Source organism: Lygodium microphyllum, chromosome 16 (genome assembly GCF_053477565.2).
Source record: "Lygodium microphyllum isolate KBCC chromosome 16, Lygodium_microphyllum_v1.1.10, whole genome shotgun sequence".
Lineage (NCBI taxonomy): Eukaryota > Viridiplantae > Streptophyta > Polypodiopsida > Schizaeales > Lygodiaceae > Lygodium > Lygodium microphyllum.
In genome coordinates, this window is record NC_141150.1 from 111025730 (window position 1) to 111051881 (window position 26152).

Below are 26152 nucleotides of genomic sequence, written 5' to 3' on the forward strand. Positions count from 1 at the left end.
CAAACGTGTGGTTGTACGCGTAATTAGATTGTTCACATGCTATGTAATGTTTTCCAAGATAGATATATGGAATTCACATCTCTTGTTAGTATATAAGTTAGTGGCTCTTTAGAGGGTATGCTTAGTCCTTTTGGGAAGATAATTGGAAGGACTAGATGTGTATCTTGAAGATAGGATTCTCGATAGTCCTAGGCATTAAGTAGAGCAAGTCTCAACAAGATGCAAAGGTGGTTGTTAGTTGGGTTGTTTCCAATTGGTGATTTAGAGGCTTTTTTATAGTATGAAGTACTTGATGTCACATGGATGGAGTCCTCAAGTTGTTTAATCATGAAATGAGTATGAACATAAATTTACTAAGCTTGGTTGGGTGTTTTGGTTGGTGACCTTGTTATGATGGATGCTTATGGGAGCAATGACAATTACTGAGGAACACATAATACAAGATACAGACCTTATACCGACGCTCAAAGCGATGAAAATGTTCACAAAAAAAATTGCTCCCATCATCGCTAAACACGTCGGTATTAGCGACACCATAGAACCGTCGCTATTGGCGTCGCTTAAATAGCAATGCAAATAACGATATTTTGTGACGCAAACTGTGACGATAATAGCGACGTATGCAGGTAAATTTGCAACGCTAATAGCGATGGTTATAGAGAAAAATAAATTTGGGCCATACAAATAGGTTACAGTAAAGTGTACAATGGTCTTCAAAATAAATGGAAAGTGTATTTGAATCCATAATATTAATACATAAAATAAATATAAGATCGCTTAAGGAAAGTGCTCATGGAATCATGGCAAGATACAAAGGATGATAATAACATAGTGTATAAAAAATGTTTACATCATGATAAAAAAAAAAGAGGATGTATGCTCCACGGATCCAGGCGTGGAGCATAGAGATCTATGCGTGAGCTATAGATTCTCGCTATCCAAAAGCTCATCCCGTTGCAAAGAAGCATCGAATGAACTTTGCAAAAAAAGAAACAACTACACATTAGTCTACCATATAATAATGCATTTAATTAAAATTAGGAACTACGGATATGAAATATGAGCGACTTATTGGGTCGCCGCGTTCATGCAATCTATTGATCAATGCAGTCAAATCGTGTTTCTCTGCATATTGAGTCTTTAGGTTGGTGAGATCGCGGTTTGTAATGAGTTGTTGCAAAGAAAACAAAATACAACTGTTAGAAACACGATTGTCAGTACAAGTGAATTTGCAAAAAAATAAGCGAGAAGAACAAAAGAAAAACTTACAAAGTCCTTCAAATAAGTCTTGTGGTCGCCACTCCCAAGATGATGGACCACTCTTGCTTCCACTGGTATCCTCGTTGTCTCGCGTTGTTATCTCCAACGTCCTAGAGAATCTGTAGTCTCCTTGAGTCGGCGCTAGTCATCTACGTCGAGCCACTTGGGCTTTGAGGTCCCACTTTTAAGTACCTTGTGTGCGTCCAATCGTCTATGTGACATGTACGCATGCATGCAGTCTATCATCTAGCTTGTGGAAAACCTATTTGCTGTGGTGGATACGAGAAACTCCTTATGTAAGGATGCTACTATGTAGTTCTTGCTCTTCTCCGATATGTTCTTTCAATGATCCAAGACGTGTTGAAAAACTTGTTAGCACAACTCTCTTATACGAATCATCACCCTCCTTTCCGATGAGGGCTCTTGTCTTATCATCTACAAGGTATCCATATCCCTCTGGGGTATGTTTAAGATGTATCCTCTCCCACATGTAACCGTTTTTTTGAGTATATCTAGGAGATTCCTGTACATCTGGTGTACTCACGAGGGTGATATCTCTTGGAGTAGCACCCATAGGGGTGTCATTTGCAGACAATTGAGCAAAAGCTGGAGTGATTGGAGTAGACGTTCCTACAAGTGTGACAAATTCCATAGGTGACGCAACTCCAGCAGAACAACGAGATGGAGACACTGCGTCGGTATCTCCACAACCACCACTTGAGCCACTCTTTCTCGAATCTGCACGAGAGCGAGGAGTAGCACCTGTATCTCGAGCCGACTGCGGGCTCACTGCATCCAGATCTCCGCCATATCCCTTAGAACCACTCTCTCCATTTGGCCCAAGTGTGGAGCGTCAACCTCGTCTATTGGAAATTGAAGCATCAGAGCGTGCCGAAGTAGATTTAACGGTATGGCTTGATGGTGTCCAAGACAGCTCCTGGTCTGTCATATCTTTAAATCAAGCCGCGTAATTTGGAGACATACGTGTGAAGATCTCTTGTAGCTCGTCACTCATTCCTCGATTCATCGTGCTGTCCAAATATTCACAAAGGTCACGTGCACGGACAAAAATTGATGTTAGCATAATCAATATAAAGATTTAAGCAAAGCATGATCATAAAACTCTTTAAAAAATGATCTTACTTAAAATGCAATTCTAGAGTATCTTTATAAGCGATTCATCAATGAATTGAGTAAGTGGATGCTCCAAGTATGATGTACCCTATGGTTCCATGTTAATCTCCTAACATAACTCCGCATACATTGGAAGGTTGATAGAAAGGTTACCACAAAAGGATGATTCCATCTCGTTTTCAAAGAATTCTTGGTCTCTTGTCTTTTCATTATCGTTACTCGATCCTGTATTCTCTACATGCTCCAAGCTTTGGACGACCTCCACCCCTTGTAATATCAATCCCTCTATTTGTATACCGTCCTCATCTACGTTGGAAACATTGCTTTCATTATATACTTTCGCACTTCAGGGATCTAAAGGCACAAAGTACCACCATCGAGGTTGTTGGGGGTTTGAATAGAAAATTATATGTTTAAAATCACGTACAAGAGAGATTTAATATTTGTGACATATATCATGTCATAACAAAATTTAAAAAACCATGAGTTCATGTACTTGTTCACAAAGAGCCGGCAAGACAAACGTGTCGCGTAAATCCGCCCATCTTTTTTCGGAAGCTATTTTGAGAAATTTAGATGGATCTCGTTGAACAGTTGCCTCGGCTCCTTTCAGTACCACTTTGAATTCCATTGCACATCGAATAGGATCATGAAGAAGCTATGGTAATCCACCATGATAATACTTTGCAAGTTTCCAAAATACTCTATCTTATCTATAACGGTGTTTGGATCCGTGGCTCGTCGTCAGCTCACTTGCTTAAACTTTGGTATGATACCACAGTTCGTTGTGGAGCACATTTTGTTGATACGCTTCACGTGGAAATGTCGTCCTCGTGACCACGTCACACTGTATTTTGTATTGTACATTGAAACGATTAATTAACTATCACATATAAAATCTAGATATGACAACTTATAAAATATGTGGTCACCCATCATATAATGGTATAGATACTTACTCTCTAAGCGGATCAGATGTCTCGGCATCCATGGGCATCAATGCATCGATCATTGCCTCTATCTCAAGCTCCAAGATTGTAGAAAAGTTTAATAGTTTGCCTGTCTCCTTTGGTATTGATGGTATAGATTGGATAGTGCCTTTCAAATGGTGGATTGGCTTAGGCACTCCATCCATCGGACGCCCACGAGCTCTTCTAACTGGCCGCAATAGATGCACTCCTCCTTGGGATGAGACGGCACATCCTTGTAATAAATTTTACGGTCACATCTAATGTTTTTATATATGATATTCAATTAGTTTGTGAATACAATGCATGATTGATATACACTTTTCTTACCGTTTGCTCAGTCTGAGATAACTTGATCAATGATCTCTGATTGAAACTCGTCAAAGCGTGACAATCGACGTTTTCGTTTAATTGGCAGCCTGCATTGACAGCAAGGACATGGGACACGTTGATTAAGATTCGCCTCGCGATCTTGAACATCAGACCTTCATCGTTTTGCATTTAGTCTACGTTACGACAAACGATTTGTTTTTGTTCTCATTCTCTTTTTCTTTCTTAAATTGTTCGAGGATGGATTTTTTCTCTTGTAACTCAACAAAATTAACGTCAACTAAAGTCTTGGTTTTCTTCCTCTTTTTTTGTTTCTCCCCTTTTCTTTGCACCTCTCTCTCTCTCTCTACTACTACTACTACTACTACTACTGCTGTTGCTGCTGCTGCTACAACCACCATCCCACCTTTCATATATTGCTCAACAGTTTCAGAACACGAGAGTATAGCAGACGCGATGGCCATTTTTCTCTTCCTCTTCCTTTTTTCTTCTCCCTCTCTTATTTCCCATCTTTCTTTCTCTCTCTTTCTTTGTTGCCCCTCTCTTTGTTTCTCCCCATCCCCTTATGTTTTCTCTTATTTTTTTATCTCCATCCCTCTCTCTCTCTCTCTCTCTCTCTCTCTCTCATACAAAGCAGGGGTGGGCTGCAGGCAGCCCATCTGTCTCTCTCTCTCTCTCTCTCTCTCTCGTTAGTATATACTCTTTCTCTCTCTCCTAACGAAATATGGACGGAATTGTGACGGGATGCTGTGACGTGACAAGATGCTGTGATGTCTCTCTCTGATGTGACGGGGATGCTGTGATGTGGCGGGAGCTCTCTGATGCCTGACGGAGGCCTCTCTGACGTGTGACGAATGATGGACTCCCTCTCTTTGACGAATGATGCTTGATGCTTGACGAATGATGCTTGACGGAGGACGCCTCTCTGATACCTGATGGATGACACTTGACGCTTGTATTAACTATTGACAGACGTCGTGAGGACCTGATGCGATGTACCTAGCGTGACGTTGGACCTATCGTGAGGCAGACCTGTCGTGAGGCAGACACATCTTTGGCGTGAGGCAGACTTGTCGTGCGCAAGAATGTACTTGGCGTGAGGTAGACCTGTCATTAGCAATATAGTGTTGCAGAGATGTACTGAATGCATTGAAGTAGGCGTACTGTATGCAGTAATGTACTGACACAGACCCAGATGCCAATGTACTGAGGTTGCAGACGTAATCAGATTGATATGACATGAATGTACTCAAAATGACATGAATGCAAACCTAGGTGAATGTACTGATGCACTGGCTTGTGGACCAGGCAATGATGCATTGATTTTGATTTTGATCATGTCTTGGAGTATGCAGTAATACATTGACTGGGGCTACAATTTGTATTTCTGCAGTGACTGTAAACAGTGTGAAAGCATTTGGGCTTGTAAAAGATTATTGGGCTTACAAAAATTTAGTGAGGGGTTAGGGAAACCTTGGAAATTTGCAAGAATCACAGAAATTGCTCTGATTTGACAGTACAAAGTACAAGTTGAGTGGCTTTGCACACAGTGTGTGAGAGATGGATAGTGTAGACAAATGCAAGCATCAAACCGTGGAAAATGAATATCTGGGAGATGAATCTGATCAAGAACTAACACAACCGTCCATGGAAGCAATGTTCAACACCCCTTCTAAGAACACACGGTACAAGACACATGGCCGTAGGGCCCGTGATTGGACCATCTCCCTAGCATCTGACAGGCATGGAAAGACCTCACGCACTATGAATGAAAAGAAATACGAACAAATTCATGTCATGATTCGCTCTGAACTACGAACTATGAGACAAGAATTGGAGAAAGAAATATGAGAGCAGATCAAAGCCGAACTGATGGTAAATCAGAGGGCAGAAATGCAAGACACGCACATAAAGATTAAGAATGACTTACAGGCACAAATGCTGTCCGAGATGCACAAGCTGAAAACTGAAATGCTGAATGTTGTAGATGCCTACAAATCTGAAATCTTAGAACTGAATACATTTAAGAAAAAAGAAATGAACGTGCAAGAAGAATTAGAAAAAGAGAAAGAGGCTTTGAAGGCATGTGAAAGGGAGGTTCACTCATGGGCAAAAGTGGCAAAGACAACACAGAAGCAGATAGAAGAAGCCAGCCCATGGATTGAGGTAGTAAAAAAGAATAAGGGAACATCAGTGAATAAAACTGAAGCAATGAATGCTACCTTGGAAGAAGAGGCTAGGAGACGGGCTAGGGTTTTACATGTATGGGTAGTAGGATGGGAGGAGAAGAGCAGCCCACAGGAAGATGCTAAGACACTTGCTGACAAAATTGGGGCTTCTGACGTACCTATCGTCAGTGCTTGGAGAGTGGGGAAAGAGGACTCTAAGTCCAAGGCTCTAATTCTTCTCTTTGGAGAGAGAGAAAAAAAAGGCCTTCCTCTCCAAGAGGAGAGCCCTCAAGGGTGAGAAGATTCATTTGGATGAGGACCTTACCCCAACACAAATAGCGCATCGCAGAGAACACATGCCCAAGGTATTGGAGGCTCGCAAATAGAGAAAGTGGGTTGTTTATAGGGATGGACGAGTCATCATCACTGACAAAAGGACTTCATGACGGTATGAGGCCTATGAGACACTTCTGATGTCAATATGGAATTGTAATGGAGCCTTACGCTTGGATGCTGGTTACTTTGAAGATAGCTTTTGAAACATAGATATAGCAATGTACACAGAAACACACCAATGTAAAGGCAGCCGACTACCAGAGTGTGGGGATACAGGTGGGAAAGTGCATTTCGTCTAGCAGCTAGAAAACCGGGAAGCACTAGGGGTTCTGGAGGTGTGGCCATACTATACCGGGAAGACCTCAAAGGGATAGTGCAAGTAATGAAAAGAGATGATGATGCACTATATTTATGGATTAGGATACATGCAGGAAGACCACGGGATATATTCTTCGCAATATGCTACTTTTCTCCTGCAAATTCTACCTATGCCACACGAGATGGATCACCCTTTGATGTACTTTATGAGGATATCATGAGATGTGCTAGCATTGGGGACATATTATCAGTAGGAGATTTCAATGCACGCATTGGAGATAGACAGAGTGACTTTTATATGCATGATAATGCTATGTTCAAAGAGATCGATATAGATGAAATAGGCCTACGTAGGAGAGCCCAGGATAAATAAGTGAGTACCTATGGAACACACCTATTGACTTTGGGAAGTGCACATAGACTAGCCATCTTTAATGGTCTGCCACAATGGCCAAGATCTGACAATTTGACATGTTGGAATCACAAAGGAGGGGCAAGTACTGTGGACTACTTGATAGGCTCATCAGCATTGATACCAGACATCCAAAACTTTAAGATATCTAAGAGACCAATTGGCATAGCAGTAGATCATGCTATTTTGACACTCATGCTCTCTTGTCTACATATGAAACATGAAACACCATGCCTCCCTAAACATCTCAAGTACTACTTTATAGAAGACACCTCACATATCTACAGTGGTTCTCTGGAGACCAGTTTACATTCATTGGACTTGAGTAGATCGTTGGAAGAATGTACAAGGGATTTAGCAGAGGTCATACATGGATCAGCCATGTATGCATTCCCACACACCTTGCCCCGATGTAGACCCACACGATCTACTGCTCCCCAAAATAGTTGGTATGATGATGAGTGTAGTCACACGAGCTCGCCTACAGAGGGAAGTGGAGCTAGGCACTCAGACACATCGACAAGCAAAGGCGTTCTTCAAATGCCTCGTGCGGAAGAAGAAACGAGACTACTTAGTGAAAGCAGAAGCAGAGATATATCAGCTATTTTTGGGGCGGAATAGCAAAAGCGCATGGAAGATGTTCCATGAAAGACAACCCCCCATACAGATTACATTACTAGATGCGTGGCTTGACTATGGGAGACACCTGTATAACCTGCCAGGATAGCCACCTATGCAACCCCCACAAGCTTGTAGGCCAACACAATGGTCATTCTTCACATGGAAAATGGTTAGGGATGCAATTTATATATTACAAAATGGGAGGGCACAGGATGAAGATGGACTAGTAGCAGAATATTTCTCACATGCTTGTGACATATTAGCATCCATATTAGCACATATGTTCAATAGAGCAGTATGTGAATGTTTCCCTATGAGTTGGTCAGACAATACTATAATCCCGCTATTTAAAAATGGTGATTCTCTGATTCCTAGCAACTATAGGACTATTATGATCGGTCATACTTTGGCCAAGATATATGGGTCTATATTGGAGCATAAACTCAGTGAGTGGGCTGAAATGCAAGGCAAGAGAGCACAAGGACGGGCAGGTTTCAGACGAGGATATACCACACTGGACCATATTCTCACACTTAGAGCCATTATTGAGGAGGGTCAAACCCGAGACAAGAGGATTTATTGTTGCTTTGTAGACTTTCGCAAAGCTTTTGATACAGTGCCCCGTACATGCATCATGCAGAGATTGCAGGACATTGGAGTACCAGAGGGTATACGATGGGGTGTCTATGCATTATATGAGGCAGTGATAGGTCATGTACGAGCACCTGGGGGGACTATCAGAGAGGATTGAGAATACCATAGGAGTGAAACAAGGATACCCACTTTCACCCACATTGTTTGGTCAATACATAGATGAAGTGTCTGATTACATAGACCGAGGAGGAGGAACTGGAGCCAGCTTGATAGGGGTGCTGATACCGATATTACTTTATGCAGGCGATATTGTTCTCATTTTAGATTCACGGAGGGATTGCGGTGCCATCTAGATGCTTTGCACATCTTTTGTAGAGATAAAGACATCACAGTGAACCTTGGGAAGACTGAAATCATGGTTTTCAATACTTCAGTAGCATGGGTGACTAGATCTATATACCACTTCACATTTGGGAGAGACATATTGGAGCATGTGAGGGAATATGTCTATTTGGGAGTCACCTTCTCTGGCCCACGTTTTTCGTTGAGGGGGGCATTAGAGGGACATCTGGCACGTGGATATGCAACACTAGGGGCACTCCAGAGTCAATGTGCTCACATACAGTTCCAGGAGCCCCGCACCAAACTCTGGTTGTTTGATACCCTAGTCACACCTACATTACTATATGGAGCAGAGGTATGGGGTTGCAGCTTGTACCACAGGCGTCTTAGCTCACTCACTGATCAGATTGGAATAGAGAGGGATTATTATGATGGTTGGGATAGCGTGGAAAGGCCATTGATCATGATGATATCATGCATGATTAGGAGTAAGCCCTCCACTCCACATCCCATTGTTAGAGCAGAGCTAGAGGCAACAGTTATAGTTACGGAGGCACTCTTCAGGGCAGTGACCTTTTGGCATAGACTATGGGAACTTCCATGCCATAGATACTTTAGATTGGCACTAACCTCATCTAGACAACTAGCAGTTGGAGGCGAGAAGAACTGATGGTTTTCACAGATGATTATTTGGATGAGCCTACATGGTTTGGATATTGACTGTCTTCCACCTTTGGATTATAGCCTTGATTGCCCTACACTTTCTCTTAGCCGATTAGAGTTGAACCAGGTGATCAGAGCTGATATCTTGAGGATTGAGACAGCAAGGACATGGATCCATCCACCACTCCCTCTAGAATCAAGAATGGAGTTCTACAGGAGCCATTTCTTGTCTCTCTGATGATGGTTTCACTATTCGGCCAGCATATATGGACACTCATCTCTCCCATAGCGTATGGGTTGCTATCAAACAGATTCGCACCTCCTCACATAGACTTCAGATGGAGACAGGCAGATAGATAAATACCCTAGTAGAGAATAGGACTTGCCAGCTCTGTGGTCGAAAGCCTGAGATGGAGGAGCACTATATATGTAAATGCACAGTATACTATGACATATGAGGACGGTACCACTGCCTCTTCCGTGATGGATTTGGACCCCTTCGTCGCGTCATGGAGTACGAGGACCAGAGATGCCTAGGTCTTTTCCTCTTGGAGCTTCAGAGGTGCTGAACTGCACTACTACAAGACAGGAGGCCAGCTCACCCAGAGGGACACACATAGAGAGCAGTGACAGGCTTCTTCTACAGAGCCGACCCTACTGACACTACTAACCTAGCAAAGACAGAGCCACCCTGCCAGACACCTTACAGGCCACACCGTGGTGTCACATTGGATAAAGCCACTTCCCTTCGTCAAGCACGACGACCCCGTCTACTAGGACCACGTTCGAGGAGGCCACACCACAGTCGGATTAGAGCCATTATCACGAGACACCGTAGACTCACCACCAGGCATATCAGTGAAGCAGCTAGGGACCGCATCATAGCTGAGATCATGTGCAGATCTTGAGATCACCTACAGCCCATAGTCCCCACCACGCTTTTGTACATGGTTCTATCAGATATGGTTCTCCTTTCCTTTCCTTTTCTTTTCTATTGATGGAATAACACTACACATGGTTCAACCCTAGTATAGTCCCATCATATAGTTATTTTCAGTATTGTTTCATAGGCCACCCACTTATTTGTAATGTTATCTTTACCTTACTGATGAGATGACACTAGACATGGATGTACTCTGGATTTTGTCTCATAGGCCACATTGGCCTTATGTTTCTTTCTTTCTTTCTTTCTCTTTCTCTCTTTCTCTCTTTCCCCATTTCTTTGTTATCTTTCATGCTTATTCTCTCTCTCTCTCTCTCTCTCTCTCTCTCTCTCTCTCTCTCTTCCTTTTCCTTTTTTCTTCTCCCTCTCTTGTTTCCTATCGTTCTTCCTCAATGCACCACATTCTCCGCCCTCTCTCATTTCTTATCTCATTTTCTTTTTCCCTCAATGCATATCATTGTAAAAAAAAAACAAATAAGAAAAGAAGAAATCAAAGAACAAGAATAAACCCTCTCTTTGTTTTTTTTTCTACCCCCTCGTGTTTTCTCATTCATTCTCCTCTCTTTCCCTCCCTCCCTCTCTCTCTATTTTTCTATTTCTTTATTATGTTTTATGTTTATTCCCTCTCTCATTCTTTCTTTCTTTTTCTTTCTTCTTCTCCCGTTCTCATTTCCTCTCTTTCTCCCTCAATGTACATCATTGTTAAAAAAAACAAACAAAAAAAGAAGAAATTAAAGAACAAGAACAAACCCTTTGTTTTTCTCTACTCTCTCGTGTTTTCTCATTCATTCTCCTCTCTCTCTCCCCCTCTCTCTCTATTTCTCTCTTTTTTAATTATGTTTTATGTTTATTCCCTCTCTCTCTCTCCTTTCTTCTTCTCCCTCTCTTTCCTCCTCAATGTATTTCATTCTCAACAAAAACAAACAAAAGAAAAGGAGAAAGAATAAGAATAAACCAAGAGGGAGCAATGCACTCACCGCAAAGGCCCGAGGTAGATTCTTCGCCTTCTCTTCGCGACGACGGCTCCTCTTCGCCCTTCGTGCACTTCCTTCTCTTTGTGAAAGGCAGCGAGAGCGGAGAGAAGCTCTCCTCTCTCTTTCTCTCTTTCTTTCCCTCTCCCTCCCAAACACATAATCTATTTTGCTCTCTTTCGCTCTTTGCGGAAAAATGTTGCGCTCGGGTTTCGGCCTTTTTTTTTGTTTGCGACTCCGCTAATATGCATTGGAACTGCCCGTCGCTATTCCCCAATATCCTTGTAGTGACATACACTTTTTGGGAGAAGGTATTTGCCTACAAAGGGTGAGAGCTTTGCGGTAATCTTCAAGAGACATAGCGGAGAGAAGATATTTGCTTACGAAGGGTGAGAGCTTTGTGGATTTAAATGGGGGGAGGCATAGCTTGGAGCATATATATTTTTAGTCAGGGTGAATACGGTGCACTTGTGATCTAGAAGCATTTGCTCTACAAAACACACAATTTCCGGTGATCAAATGAGCTAGAAGCTTGTTTGAAATCTTCCTAGAGCATGAGTACGTAACTGGTCAAAGTTTTGGACTTGAAAAACGGTTGTAGACAATCATTTTAATGGTCAAAAAGTTGGTTCTAATGGTTTGGTTGGCTTTGAATTTATTTTGTAAGTTTGCTGTCTTTTGTAAATTGATTTATGTGCTATTAAAACCAAGAGTTCATGGTGGCTGACTGAGACCAATCCTAGCTGATTGTAGAACTACAACATGAGTGGGTAATAGGAACAATCTGTAGATATGGAGTATGGAAGAGTAGAATAAGAGAATCATTTTGCCTTTGGCTTATCTTACTCTTTTGAGTTGTGCAAATAGAAAACTATTGTCTTACAAGAATTGACTGTCATCAATTTTGTTATCTAGTAGAGCAAGGCCAAGCATGGGTCAATCTAACTCGTGGCAATCCTTTTTCTCTTGATGGGAGGACTAGTTCCAAAATTGGTAGGGGTTTTGGACCAACTAATAAATCTATTGTTAGCCTCTTGAAGTTTCCATTGAATTAATCATAGCTATCTAGCTCTTAAAACAATCCAAAAAGATTTAAATCAATTAAAATGAGATTCTAGAGTATTTAGTAGGACAACCAATAGGGATTAGTGTACACTCGCTGTAGTTTGAGTTTTGTTCCTTCAGCAATATCTTCATCACTCTTGATCGTCTTTCTCATGTGCAGATATGCTAGGTTTTGCAAAAGAAAACATAGTACATGACCACAATTGAAACACAAAAGACACACATAGAAATACAAAATGAATGAAGAAGATAACTAAATGAATGAAAGTGTACAGAGTGCTCAATGGCAGAGCTGTCCAATGGCTGATGGCTCTCGTGAAGCAGGCTGAGGTCCATTAGAGATGGATCCGAAGTGTTGTAACCACCAGATGGAGCTGAAATGAGGTTGTAGATGACAAGACATTAGTTTGGAAACGAAAACACAACAGTCTTTGGGGTTGGAACTCGTAAACATAATAGTGTATTGCTGGAAGACGATGGCAGCTTTGAGCTGATCACATGCAGCAGTTCAGAGCTGGGCGGCAGATGGAAGAGAATGATCTGAAGCAGGGTGGCTTGATTAGTTGCAAAATACAGGACTGAACAGGTATTTGGTGATGTTAGCAAGCTGGGGCAGTAGACACAGACTATAGGCACCTGTAGACAACAGTTGAAAGATGATCTTGGCAGCCAGCTGGATGAAGACGATTAGCAGTTGGGGCAAAACACAGCCTGTGGAGACCTCTAGGATGTAGGCGATATTTGAGGATGGCCATTGTAGGAGCTGGAGATGAAGGCGGCAACAAATTGGGATGAAACGCAGGTTGGACGAGTCACCAAGCTGACAGGTGCCAATTGAGGATCACCACGGCAGTATTTGGAGGAGGCACTTGACGGATGGAGGGCTCCAACTGATGGAAGAATTGGTGTAATCTGCAAAACAAGGGATGGATTGGAGGAGATTGGGATGCAAGCAGCCTAGCACACTCTTTATTTAGAGATGAGGAATCAACCAGAAAGTGGGGAGTTTGCTTATGAGACATTAAAACATACTGAGTGCATTTGAGTTTTGGGGCTGTTTAATGAGCTAATGACAGTTTAATGTGTAACACACCTTTTTTAGCTTAATGCATCATCTCCTCCCTATGTGGATTGTCACCTCGCCCTTGGAGGTTGTAGCCAGTTCCTTGGATATGTTGAGCTAAAAATGCATTATATCTTGATTAGCTTTTTACTACTGCCCCAAAATAGGCTTATTACCGGAAGTGTCATTAAATGACCAATTTTCTGTGTCCCACATGCCAAAGCCTAATTTGGGAGGATCCACTCATCTATAAATAGGCAGGCTGCCAATCACTTAGCCCAATCTTGTTTTCCAGGTGTCTGTTGTCCACACCCCTTCACCGGAGGATATCTTAGTTTGGGCTGCTGTCCACCATCAGGTGCCTAGATCCAGCCCTTCTTCGTATGTTGGTGTTAGAATGCTGCTGTCCAGGCATGTCTTTTCAGCTGGCATTTGCTGATCAGCCATCATAAGACAGTTCCCAGCCGTCTCCTCCAGCAAGCTGGCCTTCAGACTGCTGTCTTTCATTGCTATAGATCAGTCCAACTTGCGTTTTCAGATTTGCAGCTGCTGTGCCTGTCTATTGACGTCATCATATAGCCTATGTTTACTGTCCAGTTGCTGCGGTCAGCCTTCCACATAATCAGAGTCAGCTGCATTTTCAGTTTCAGCAGTCCTCTACCTTATCCAGATTGTTTTCTCTAGCTGCTGCCTACTGTTTGAGCAGTCCAAGTCATACTCGGCCTGATCTACACTCTCCAAATCTAGGCTTGCTGTTGCATACACATACGGAGGCTGTCTGTTGTGTTTTGGGGTCTGTACAGAGTATGACACACTTTCCAGCAGATATCCTTTGCCTCAATCCTTCAAAGAGATGAGTTTGAGGTTTTTATATTCACCTTGCATAGTGTGTTTACTGCATTGAGGATTGTATTTATTCACTCATTATTCTTCATTCATCTTTTGTGTTCATTGTCTTTGAGCTACCCTAACCCTACTAAGTTCTTTTATCAGTCTGTGCTTTGTTGTATATTTGTGTTTGTAATCTATGTTTGAATATTTCTTTACAAGATTTGCTGCCTTGCCTTGCATTCTTTTGTATTTGCTACCTTGTAAATCCAAGATGCATTTTCATATCACTTGGTTCTGTTTGGACTGCACCAGTCAGTCCCCCAGCCCTTCCATCATCTGCACCTTGCAGTCTGTGTTGCCCCCTGGCTGGTTGTGGAGCTTTTGTTGCTGCGTAGACCTGCAGACAGCCCATGCCATCAATGACTACTGCATTTTGCTATCTACAGCTTTGACTCAGTCCCATGATAACCTTTTGCATTGATATTGATAGTTTACTACACTCAGGATCCTTTCTCAAAGGTGACACTCTTCGACACTCTCCCTCAACCAACTCTTGTGAGAGAATAGCTGTTGGGTAGCCTTTGCTCCTTGAGCCTACAATTGATCTTCCGATCTGTCATTCATTTTTCATTCTTTTCTTTGTGTTAGTTGCTTTATCACTTTATGTTTTCTTTGCAACCTATAGTATATCATTAAATATAGCTTGGGGATCTTGAATGAGATGTTTAAATTCACACACTTGCAAAACAGAGGAAGATAAGGTGCTTCAAAGTTGGTGTACTATGTGGAAGGAATATTGTTTGATCAACATAATCATCTTGGTTGCTACACAAGTGTGAACTGATTTTCTACATTAGCATTTATAACATATGGACTATTGTTTGTTGTGCATTAGCTCGATACCCTGACGTTGTTGTGAGTGAGAAACCTTACTATTATGCTGACAAATTACTATGTAATGCATGAATTTACATGCAGGAATGATGTGATATATGATCTTTTCCATGAAGAGGTTTTGATGAGAACCATTCACCTTGATCACACGCAAGATTAGAATTAAGACGTGCTAGTGAAATAAATTGATGTGATATGCGTCTTGTGATGACTTATTAGTAGGTGAAGCACATGTGCTATTAGTCCATTTATGGGAGAAATAATGGGATGTGTTCTTGTGACAACTTACTAATAGGTGAAGAATATTAACATGCATACATGTTGGTCCATCTGTTGAGCAATGATGGAATGTGTTCTGTATGAACGACTGTACACATAAACCGAAATCTTAGTCAATTTCAGTTGCTCTTTTTGACTGCAGAGTAGTAATTTCCACCTCTTTTGCAGGATTTGACAGTGTCTCAGTTGAAGCTTCTTCAGTTGATCTGTGAGAACCCTAAAGGTAACCATATTCAGCATGTTTCTTTAATTATTATTCCTATGTATGGAATTAAATCCGTGAAATGATGCATCTCTTTCTACATAAGTTTATCAAAGAAAAACTTTGCATGCTTCAATAATGATACTTAATTACAAGTAAGGGAAACAGTATTCCAGCATATCATTGACCTGAAACTAAAGTTTATTCAGTGTTTGACAGAGACTTTGCGCAGCCAATAGTTTGCTAGAGGTCAACAAACTCCTCACCATTCTTGCCTAAGGTGTTATAATTTGTTCCTTTGTAAAACCATCCAATCCCTTCCTTTGAAACAACAAAGCCTTATTTAGTGTCATGTCATGGTTCATCCCCACACAAGAACTTCTACATTTAGAATTTGAAGGCTCTATCTTTTCCTTGAGTTTGTGGATTAGTGAACGAGATCTATTTCATTGTAGAATAAAGAGGTTATGAACCAACTTGATACTAGCAAGCTCTCTCATTTTGTAGAGGAATTTGCATAGTTAACAACAAAGAAAAAGGAAGCGAATAGAAGTCCATTGGGTCTGGTCGGCTACAAGTAGGACTATGCAAAATCTTAGAAGAAAATAGCCATTGGGAAAGGTGGTAATGTTGGTGAATGCTAATGAGGCAGGTTTCCATATGGTGACATTTACTTCACTCTTGGATCCTTTGAGGCCATCTTCTAGTCTTCACCTTACTCTAAATAAAAAAGTATGGTATTCAAAAGGACAAACAATGCTTTGCCCATTAATAAGTTGTATTCTAGCTTAGTACCATTACATTAGGTTTCTTTGTTGCTTAAAATAACGAGAATTGTTGTGCTTAGCAATATGCCATCCCAACTTGGCACCAAAGGTAATGTGTTCTATGACTCCATTTAATATATTCAACACACATAATGTAGGGATGTGTGCATGGTTTGGGTGGCTTCGTTAGAGTAGTATGCTTGCTTTGCATTCAGTCATAATGCTTTTGGAATGCTTTAGAATTGCCTCCAAAAGCGGTGCAGAATTGCTGTGGATAATGGCTTTCGGCACTCAAGAAAGGTATGGTATGCTGCAAAAAAGTTTGAAAAGAGCTATGAAAGAGTTTGGAAATTGCCACAAAGAAGTTAGAGAAGTGCTGTAGAAAAAGTGAGAGGTTAGAGTGAATCTTGAAGAAAATTCAAAAGTCTATAGAGAAGTCCAAGAGACAAAAGATTAGAGGAAATGAAGGAAAGAGAGTAGAGAGGAGAGAATGCTAGCGGAAGTGGAAGGGAGGAGTTGGAGATAAGAGAGGATAGAGGAGAGAGAATGCTAGAGAGAGGTGATAAGAGAGAGAGAGCTTGAGAGAGGAGGCAAGAGGGAGAGAGATTGCAGAGGGTGAGGTGGAGTGGACTGGACCGGAGAGTGAAATACAATGGAGTAAAGAGGTGGACTAGAGAGGGGAAGAGAAATGAGAAGTACGTAGCAAAGAGTAGAAAATGGCACATTTCTACTATACAAAGATGGTCCTTTTTACAATAGTGTTTGCCCTTTTTATAGAAGAGATGGGTGATAGAAAGAATCTTCTTAGACATTTTCGTTCTTTGGAAACCCTCAGTGAAACCTAACTCTAGAAACTTTTTGGAGATGTCTTTGTTCAAAAAATCTCTACAAACCTTGAAAAGTCCCTAGAGATAGAACTCCAAAAAGAAATGTAGACCCAGAAAGTTTTAGAGTTCAAGTCAAAAGAGGATCTAGAGAAGTTTCTAGGGTTCAAGCCCAAAAAAGGGCCTAGAAAGTTTCTAGAGTTTAATTCCAAAAAGAGGAACTAGAGAATTCTTTGGAAAGAGTACGAAAGTAAAATAAAATGAACTAGTACTGAATTTGCCCCTTGTTTTGGATTGCCAAATGATTGAAGATATGGGGCAGTCTGATTTTCTGGCCACCCAAAGCATTAAATTCAGCATCCAATCTTAGGGCAAATGCATGCTAGAGATTAGGGTTTATGGACAGCAGGTTTACAGGTCTGAATTACTTCAATTCGACAATGAATTGAAGGTGCATTGGTTAGGGAAAAGCTCTAGGATTGTTGGACAATCAAGGTTGAGGCCTTATATGGCAAATCAGATTGGTATGGGATTGAGATTCATGCAAATTCCTCATTGATTGTAGTGTGGCAGTAGTGAGAGATCATGAATGCATTTCTCAATGACATGTTGGCCAACATTGGAGTGATTGCAGCTTTGTGTGCTTGAAGACATTGGTTTGAGTGTGCATTTGAGACATATTCAAATCTTGTTGGTCAAGGTTGGTGAGAGCGAGGACATAGCATTTAGAGTTAATATGGTCCATTGAAGAGTCAAGCACGTGAGAAATCATTAGGAAAAAGAGTGGTGGTATGTGACAGTTGCGTTGATCGCATGGGCGAGTCACAATTGGTTCATGTAAAGGCTTATCTTTAATATTAATGAAGTACCATAAGGGGCTTGCAATCAGACTCTCTTGCAATGTTTCATGGGGGGGAGGAAGGTGCGGGGTATGCCACTAGAATGAGAAATTGCCTTTGCAAGTCACTCACATGTAGATGATGAATTTGAAAACTTAAATTAGACTATGGATGAGGAGTTTAGGATTCTAGTTGTTCATATACCTAGTGTTAGGAAAGCCAAGATTGATGTAAAGGATTGTAGAGTACTATAGATGGTGGGTTGCCTGATCTTCAAGTGGGTGCTTGGATCTTCACGTGTGTGCTCCAAATCTTCTTCTTGAAGATTTATACTGGCTGGAAACTTCAGATCTGAGTAACAAATACTTTAGTTGATTGAGAAGAAGCAAGAGCTTAAAGTGAAGGAAGAAGCTTGAGTTAAAGTGGCTTGGTCTTCTCTTGAATCTTTTCCTTGTTGATTCTTCAATCTTCCCCTCCTCAAATCATGCACGACACTTCAGTGCTCAGTTTGATTTGAATGTCGGGAATGTCAGTGAGTTGGAAGTGGGGAAATGAAGTAAATAAGAGCTTGAAAGAAAATAGCTATGGTGGAGCTTTTAGGGATGTAGGTTAACTCGTGTGAGATATCTTATGCAAATGTTGACATATGATGGTGGTTATATTGCTTGCTAACATACCGTATACGCAAAATGTTGTAAAATCAATTGAACCACTTGTTTTGAGAAAATTGGTGATCATGCACATTGCTCATTGAAAGAAACACATGGATGAGGAAATGGCTACATTGGATGTAAATTAGACTTGGAATTTGGTGTTATTGCTGGAGTGTGAGGATATGGTCCAGTGTGGTATACACGTGTTTGAAACCTATGTGTCCTTGTGCTCTCCTACTTTGCATCTCAGCTTACTCATTGAGTTCATGTTCCAATATAGATCCATACTTGGCCAATGTATGGCCAATCATGATGGTCTTGTAATTGCTAGGGGTCAAAGGATCGCCACTCTTAAAGTGTGGGATTATTGCATTGTTTGACCAGCTCACATGGGATCCCTCACATACTACTCTATTGAATGTGTGCTAGTATATTACAAGCATGTGAGAAATGTTCTGCCACTAGGCCATCCTCATCTTGTGCCCTCCCATTTTGTAATCTATAAACTGCATCTCTAATGATTTTCCAGGTGAAGAAAGACCAATGTGTTGGCTTACATGCTTGTGGGGTTTGCATAGATGGTTGTCTTGGTACATCATATAGTTCTCTCCCATAGTCAAGCCAAGCATCTAGTGATGTAATCTGTATGGGGGACTATCTCTCATGAAACATCTTCCATGCATTCTTGCTATTTCCTAACAAATATAGCTGATATATCCCTACCTATGCTTTCGTTGAATAGCCTCGCTTCTTCCGCACAAGGCGTTTGAAGAGAATTCTTGCTTGACAATGTGTGCGTGTGCCTAGCTCCACCCTTCTCTATAAGTGATTGCGAGTAACTCTGCACTCATCATCATATCAGCTATTTTAGGGAGCAGTAGAGCGTGTGGGTCTAGATTGGGGCAAGTGTCTTAGATTCAGCCTGCAAAATTGCAGTGTAGAAGCTGTGTAAATTATGAAGAAAAAGTTGCTATGAAGAAGAGTTCCATGCTCAACACGGGGCAAGGCAGGAAACAGTGAGGCAAGTCACAAGACACAAGGGTGGATGAAACAGTGGGATGGGCAAGGATGGTGGCAGGTCTATGGATGAGGGTGAGCAGTTGCTTGCGTTGAGAACTCCAAGGGGGGTGTGAGGGAGGCAGTTAAGGTGCCAGCTACACAACCCACTGCAGAATGCCCAAGCTCTATAGCTGATAGATGCGCTCAGTGGCAGCAGAAAGGGTATGTGGTGGTGACAGAGGCAAAGGTTGAGATGGAAAGACTGCCACGTACACACAACTTGAAGTGTGCCGTTCGTAGAATGATACAGAGAACACTCAATGACAGTGCATTTGGATTTTTTGACACATGGTATGGAAGCCCTGGGATTCGGGTCATAGTGGATTAATGTGGCACAGTGGTTAATCTTCCTGCATGAACCATGGGAATCCCCCATATGTAACATGGTACTAGTGTACGGAATCTTCCTGCATGAACCATGGGATAACAGTCAGTCCTAGAATGACTGGTAGTAGAAAGGACTAGGTACAGGGTTAGGTAAGGCTAACTAACTTTGACTAGCTTCCTGTCATGCCAAGGTTTTTTTCTCTTGAATCTAGAAAAGTGGGAAAATTGTCTCCACATCATTGCACACTTACCTGATCTCATAAAAGTTTTGTTCTCTGAGTAGAATTTATTGAACATACATCCTATGCATTGTCCTTATGAATCTGTGAATACTGTTTCTAGCTCGGATTACTGAATAGTGTAAAAGCACAGCTACTTTTCACGAAAGAAAAATATCATAAACTGCATCTTTGTACCATCCATAGTAGTATCAGACATTATGTTAAACATACGGCATGTAATCAACTCGCAAAGAAATTGCCATGGTTCTCTTTTGAGATGCTTGAAGTTTACAGGAGAGAGTTTAAAAGTTTCTTTTTTTCCAGGTTTCTTTTTGGCAGGAGACACAGCACAAACAATTTCACGTGGTTCAGCTTTTAGATTTGAGGATGTATGTTGCGATATTGTCCATATAATATGCTACTGCTATGAGTTTGTTTACCAATTGTATGACGTGTGTGAGGCATTCTTTTTCACTGAAGTGATTAGTTGCATTGACCCGGCTTTTCTTTATAGTCTCTTTCCATTATTAAGGTTTCAATATTTCTTGCAAAAAACTTACTGCACTGGCTAATGTATGTATCAGGTCAAGGCTATGATGTTCCACAGTTATGAGGAGAAATTAGACAGGAGAATTCATCAAGTGGTTGATCTCCAAGATTTCATGCCAGTTACAGTACAGTTGACCAAAAACTACCGTTCTCATAGTGGTATCTTGCAGCTAGCTGCATCCATAGTGGACCTTATTGATATGTACTTCAAGGCAATGTCTACAGCTTGCATATTAGGAAAACTTACCCCAGTAAAATTAGAGATTTGTTATATACAGTAATTTTGCTCTTCTTTCAGCTGCTTTTTATCAGGGAAGTCTAATCAATTTCTGTTTGCCCCGGAAAATGAATGTAGTAAACATTATTGGAATTAATTGCAGGGATCCATTGACAAATTAGAAAGAGACAATGGTGTTCTTGAAGGTCCTCTCCCTGTGCTTTTAGAGGTACTCAAATGTTCAATTTTTTTCTCTCCACGATATTTTTGCTTTGTCACGAGTTCTTATTCTACTGCAGGCACATCCAATAGCTGCTATGGGGTTTCAAAGTATCAAGGTTTCATCAGATATTCCAGTTGATTTTGGGGCTGACCAAGTAATTCTTGTCAGAGATCATGATGCAAAGCATGTGAGTTGCTCTGAAGGTCAGATTACTACTGCAAAGTTTGGAAGATGTATGGTTTAAACAATGGCATATACTATGCATGCAGAGAATCCGTGGAATAGTTCAAACTGGACTTATAATGACAATTTACGAGGCAAAAGGCATGGAGTTCAATGACGTGATGATTTTTGATTTTTTCAACAACTCCAGTGCAGAACTGAACTGGCGGGTATTACTTGCTTCAGTCGAAGGAATACAGACAGCATTCCCAAAATTCGATCCTCTCAAGCACACTATTTTATGTACTGAGTTGAAGCAACTTTACACTGCCATAACAAGAGCCAGGAAGCAGCTTTGGATCATTGAAACCAACAAAGACTACAGTTTCCCAATCTTAAGCTATTGGAAGTCACTAGGGCTTATCCAGGTTTGAATATTGAGGATTATTGTTACAGTTTACATGTGGGGTTGTATGGTGGTTAGGTATCAGGTCCGTAACCACTGCAATCAATGTCCATAAAAGTTGAGGTTGATGCAATCATAAGCATTCCACATAACAGTAATATTCATTATAATGTGATGGTTATGCTCTATAACAGTAAACAGAACTGCCTTCAAAGTGGCATGTTCATGATGTGGAATTCATCTATCAACAGCTGAAATTGCTTGTAGCAGCATATCTATCCTTTAGCAGCTTCTTGACAAATACAATCACTCCCAAGGTTGCGTATACACAATTGCAGCTGAAAGCACTCATTTTAGAGTGCAAAGAGAAAATTTTGCAACCTACTTTGGGTAGTGCCTATATGATTGGCAGACTAATTGCAGTTAAACACTATGCAAATGAGAGAGCATCGTGTTGCTAACTCATACTTGCCTAGGGAAAACTTTGGTGGTACCAAACAGATCATGATCCTCTCCTTGTTCCAGGCTCTCAATATTGGAACAGCATGCTGCTTTAGTTTGGTAGCATGCCTACAAATATCACACGGAACTCGAGTTTAAAAAGAAATAACCTAACGAAAGAAGTCGAGTTGAAAACTCTCAACTATAAGACTAATTGTTTATGTGATAACCTATGAAAAAATACAAGTATTTGGGATTGAAACTCCTTTAGCAATGACCTGATTGTCTCTATTGGCTTTTGATAAAAGGAGATCTAATAAATGCAAAATTTGACCAAACAAAAGCTTCCCTTTGGGGATCAAACCTTTTTGAAAGTCCATCCCAATCAGCATCATACATGTGCATTTGTGTGTTGAGGTGCATTGAAACTGAAGCATATTTGTAGGGCATTTGACATATTGATAAGCCATAGTTCATCCCAATGGGCATGATATCATACACACTCATTTGCATTGGTGCTTATCGTGCATAGTGGCTCCTAAGGTGTGGCATTACATTTCTTTAGTTTGATAGGGCGCATTTCAATGCAATCTTCTAAAGATTAATGATTGGATAGGAGGATCACTTGAGGTGTATTGAAATCGAAGCATATTGACTAGCCATGCATTTGTTTTTGACCTTCAATCAAGCATTTGACCTTATATTACTCTGATTTAGAGGCTACTTGCTATTTTCTTTAAGAACAATAGGTGTGATTGATAGAGATAATGCACCACCTTAGACACGAGTGGTTAGAGGGATCAAAATGACCAATTTATGTTCATCAAGATTATTTATTTGGGCCATGCTTCCTTTTTCAAATGCATGTTGAGCTTTATGGTCTTCACATGTATCATCTACTAGTTTGGAGGAAAATCAAGGACATTGTTCAACATCTATAACCTATCCTTATTTTTAATATATCTCATAGACTTAGGGATTCAAAACTCAAGAGTAACACCTTGGGTAGTTGTGCCTTGTTTGTCCAACAAATCACCTCTATTCAACATCTATAACCTATCCTTATTTTAATATATCTCAAAGACTTAGGGTTTCAAAACTCAAGAGTAACACCTTGGGTAGTTGTGCTTTGTTTGTCCAACAAATCACCTCTATTAAGGTTTATCCAGGTAGAGAAGATGGTGAAGATATTTGATGTTTTAATGACCATAAGACCATAGGATCATCACCATAGGACCAAGTGATCCCAACAAAGGTCATACAGGAGTTAGTATTCTTGGCTAAGAGTTGCTTTTTGAATGCCATCTTAAAGGATACTATTGATAACCACAAAATCTTTCATAAAGTGAAAAATATTATCCTTCGATATTCTAGTGGGTGCTTGCAATATGGTAGTATAACTCATGACATTCCACGTATCTCACTGGTTCTTGACCATAGGACCAAGTGATTCCATTGGATTGTTTATCTTGAGTAGTTGGTCAAGTTTAAGAATTGCAAAAGGGCAAAGGTTACATAGGAGTTAATACCCTTGCTTAAGAGTCACTTTCTTTACTTTGTCCCTAAGAAAATTGCTATGGAAAAAAACATTTATTAAGGAGAAAAATTCATATGCTTAACAAGGCATTTGCAACACTGGCCATTATTTGATCACAAGGTGTTAATACATCCCAAAAGGTTTAAGTCCTACAAAAAGGACTTGGGACTCATTTGTGCAACCTGTCTTGTGAGATTCGCTCTTGGACTTTACATGTTGTTCAACTCCACCATTGAAACACTGTCATGGTTTGGGCTAACGGTATGGAACATTAGCCTTGCGATGGGAGCTTGACTCGTAATTTTGCATATTTTGGGCTCGAGGGTGAGCTTGTTTGGCTCTATAGTTGTCAGGTACAAAAGGTACGATACGGTACGATTCGATAAAATACGGTACTAATTGGTACCTTATGATTTTACAAGGTACGGTACGATATTAGTACGAAAAAAAATTAAGATGATTTTTATAATAACAAAAACCATAAATCATTAAATAATAGATCATAGAATACATGTTTAAAGTGGAAATCGCCATTTCATAATAGAATAAGATGAATACATGAGGGTGACCATCGTGGTCGCATGGGCTATGCAAAACATGCGATACAACTATAGTCTAGTATATCTGATTAAAAAAAAAAAAGAGACCTATGTCATATGAATGATGAATCTATGATGAGGCATCACTATCATCATCATCATCATCATCATCATCAAAACCATCCGAGTGCTCATTAAGAGAGTTTGAAGATAACTCCTCGGCATCCGATGATGAGACACACTTGTACTCATCTTGATTGATGAGGTTACCACCATCATCAAATGATGGCTCCCTAAGTGGTGGCTGTGTAGGCAAGAGGGGGATGCCATCATGAGGCACAGGATGTGAGCTACTAGAGCCCCGCTTTACATATGTCTGCAAGCCACTCGAACCATCCCTCCTCAATGATGGAGGGCGTTGAATGACCATGCCCTTGCTACCACCTACTCGAACTCCTCGCCCACGAGTACGCTGACTGCGAGTGTCACGAGTATCTGCTGCTATAAGCTCTCTATAGAGCTCTGCAAAAATCATATCCTCCTCCTTGTCCACCTCCTTATGTATACTCGGAAGAGTGTCGCTTGTCAACTTGAATGTATCAACATTCACTTACACAATGCAGTGATGCACGTACGATTGATCATTGTAAATGCTAAAGTCTAAATTGTAAAGTATAAAGTTTAAACTTCAAAGTTCAAAGTTTAAAAGTTAAAACAACAAATTTTAAATGTTATGGTTAAGTGTTTAAACTTTACCTGCTTCGGACTACCCATGCTCATCATAGCTCTCATCATGCATAAGTTAGGGCGGCAATAGACCAGCCGCTCTAACTGTCACGTGCTAAGCTGATTGCGAATCTTTGCGTGAATGAGAGAATAGACAATCCAGTTTCTCTCACATACACCCGAAGAACAACCTTGGGCAAGGACCCTCATGGCTAAGGGTTGAAGGGTCTCCAGTGCGTATCCAAAGTTTTGCCACCAAAATAAAGGCTTCACAAGTGACTCTCTCCTTCAACAAGTGGGAGAAGCAAAAGCCACATGCCCTCTTTGATTTGCATAGCATCCTAGCTCCTCTAGCACTGCATTGTGGCCATCAACAGGGACCACACGAGTCAAATAAGTAAGCTGGTCTAAACGGAACTCTCTATCATCCATGACCGCCGGTGACTTGTAGGCCGGATGTACCAATGCGGCAAAACCATGGACGGTCTTATGCATCCACGCCCATCTCCTCTTTGCTATCTCTAAAACATGTGCACGTTGTGTCTCTGCGATCATTGTACAAGCATGTGCCTTTGCCAATGCGGCTCTAAAGAAGTGAACAAGAAGGCCCATGGTGGACCCCTCGCAATCACTCATACGTAGCACCCTATAAAAGGGAGTCACGACAATGGCAACGGCATGGACTTTTTGCCAAAACTGCTCATTAAGGCACAAGCGTTGCATGGCTTTGGCCTACTTTGTCTCATGCTCATCCCACTTATTCCATAGAGTAGGGGGATTACACCTCATAAAGGCACTCTAGCAATAACCACATGTAAGCAAAGCGAGTTGAAGAAAGGCTTCTTCAATTCCAGTGTGCTATGCTCACGATACATCGCAAGCGCATTTACCTTTACCGTGAAGAATGTGACAATTGATATAGCTTTGCAAACCACCCTCTTCACCCACTTGAGCTTCCCAATGTCCTCCATGAGTAAGTCCAAACAATGACTTGCACATGGAGTCCACACAATCGTAGGGAACTCGGCCTCAAGCAAACGGCCCATGCGTCGACAATTCGATGCATTGTTGGTAACAACTTGCACCACATTTGAGGGGCCCTCCTACAACCACAATTTACAAATTACAAGTTATGTATAAATCAAATTTCAATTATGAATCATGATATTATCATAATGAAAGAAAGTGAAACAAATTTAAAACAAAAATTGCAATGTATACCTCAATGAAAGCTTGTCGAATGTGGCGGTAGATGAATGCACACGTCG

General features: G+C 41.0%; 1 protein-coding gene across 1 annotated transcript in view; it reads left to right on the forward strand.

The window, feature by feature from the left end:
* The window catches only part of LOC148023242 (uncharacterized), an 85778-nt gene that overhangs the window by 11476 nt on the left and 48150 nt on the right, over positions 1 to 26152 (forward strand). The window contains exons 12-17 of the mRNA XM_087695334.1: positions 15361 to 15415; positions 20409 to 20473; positions 20669 to 20845; positions 21014 to 21079; positions 21150 to 21260; positions 21343 to 21663. Coding sequence (XP_087551460.1) covers positions 15361 to 15415; positions 20409 to 20473; positions 20669 to 20845; positions 21014 to 21079; positions 21150 to 21260; positions 21343 to 21663 — 795 coding nt within the window. The remainder of the gene's footprint in view (positions 1 to 15360; positions 15416 to 20408; positions 20474 to 20668; positions 20846 to 21013; positions 21080 to 21149; positions 21261 to 21342; positions 21664 to 26152) is intronic.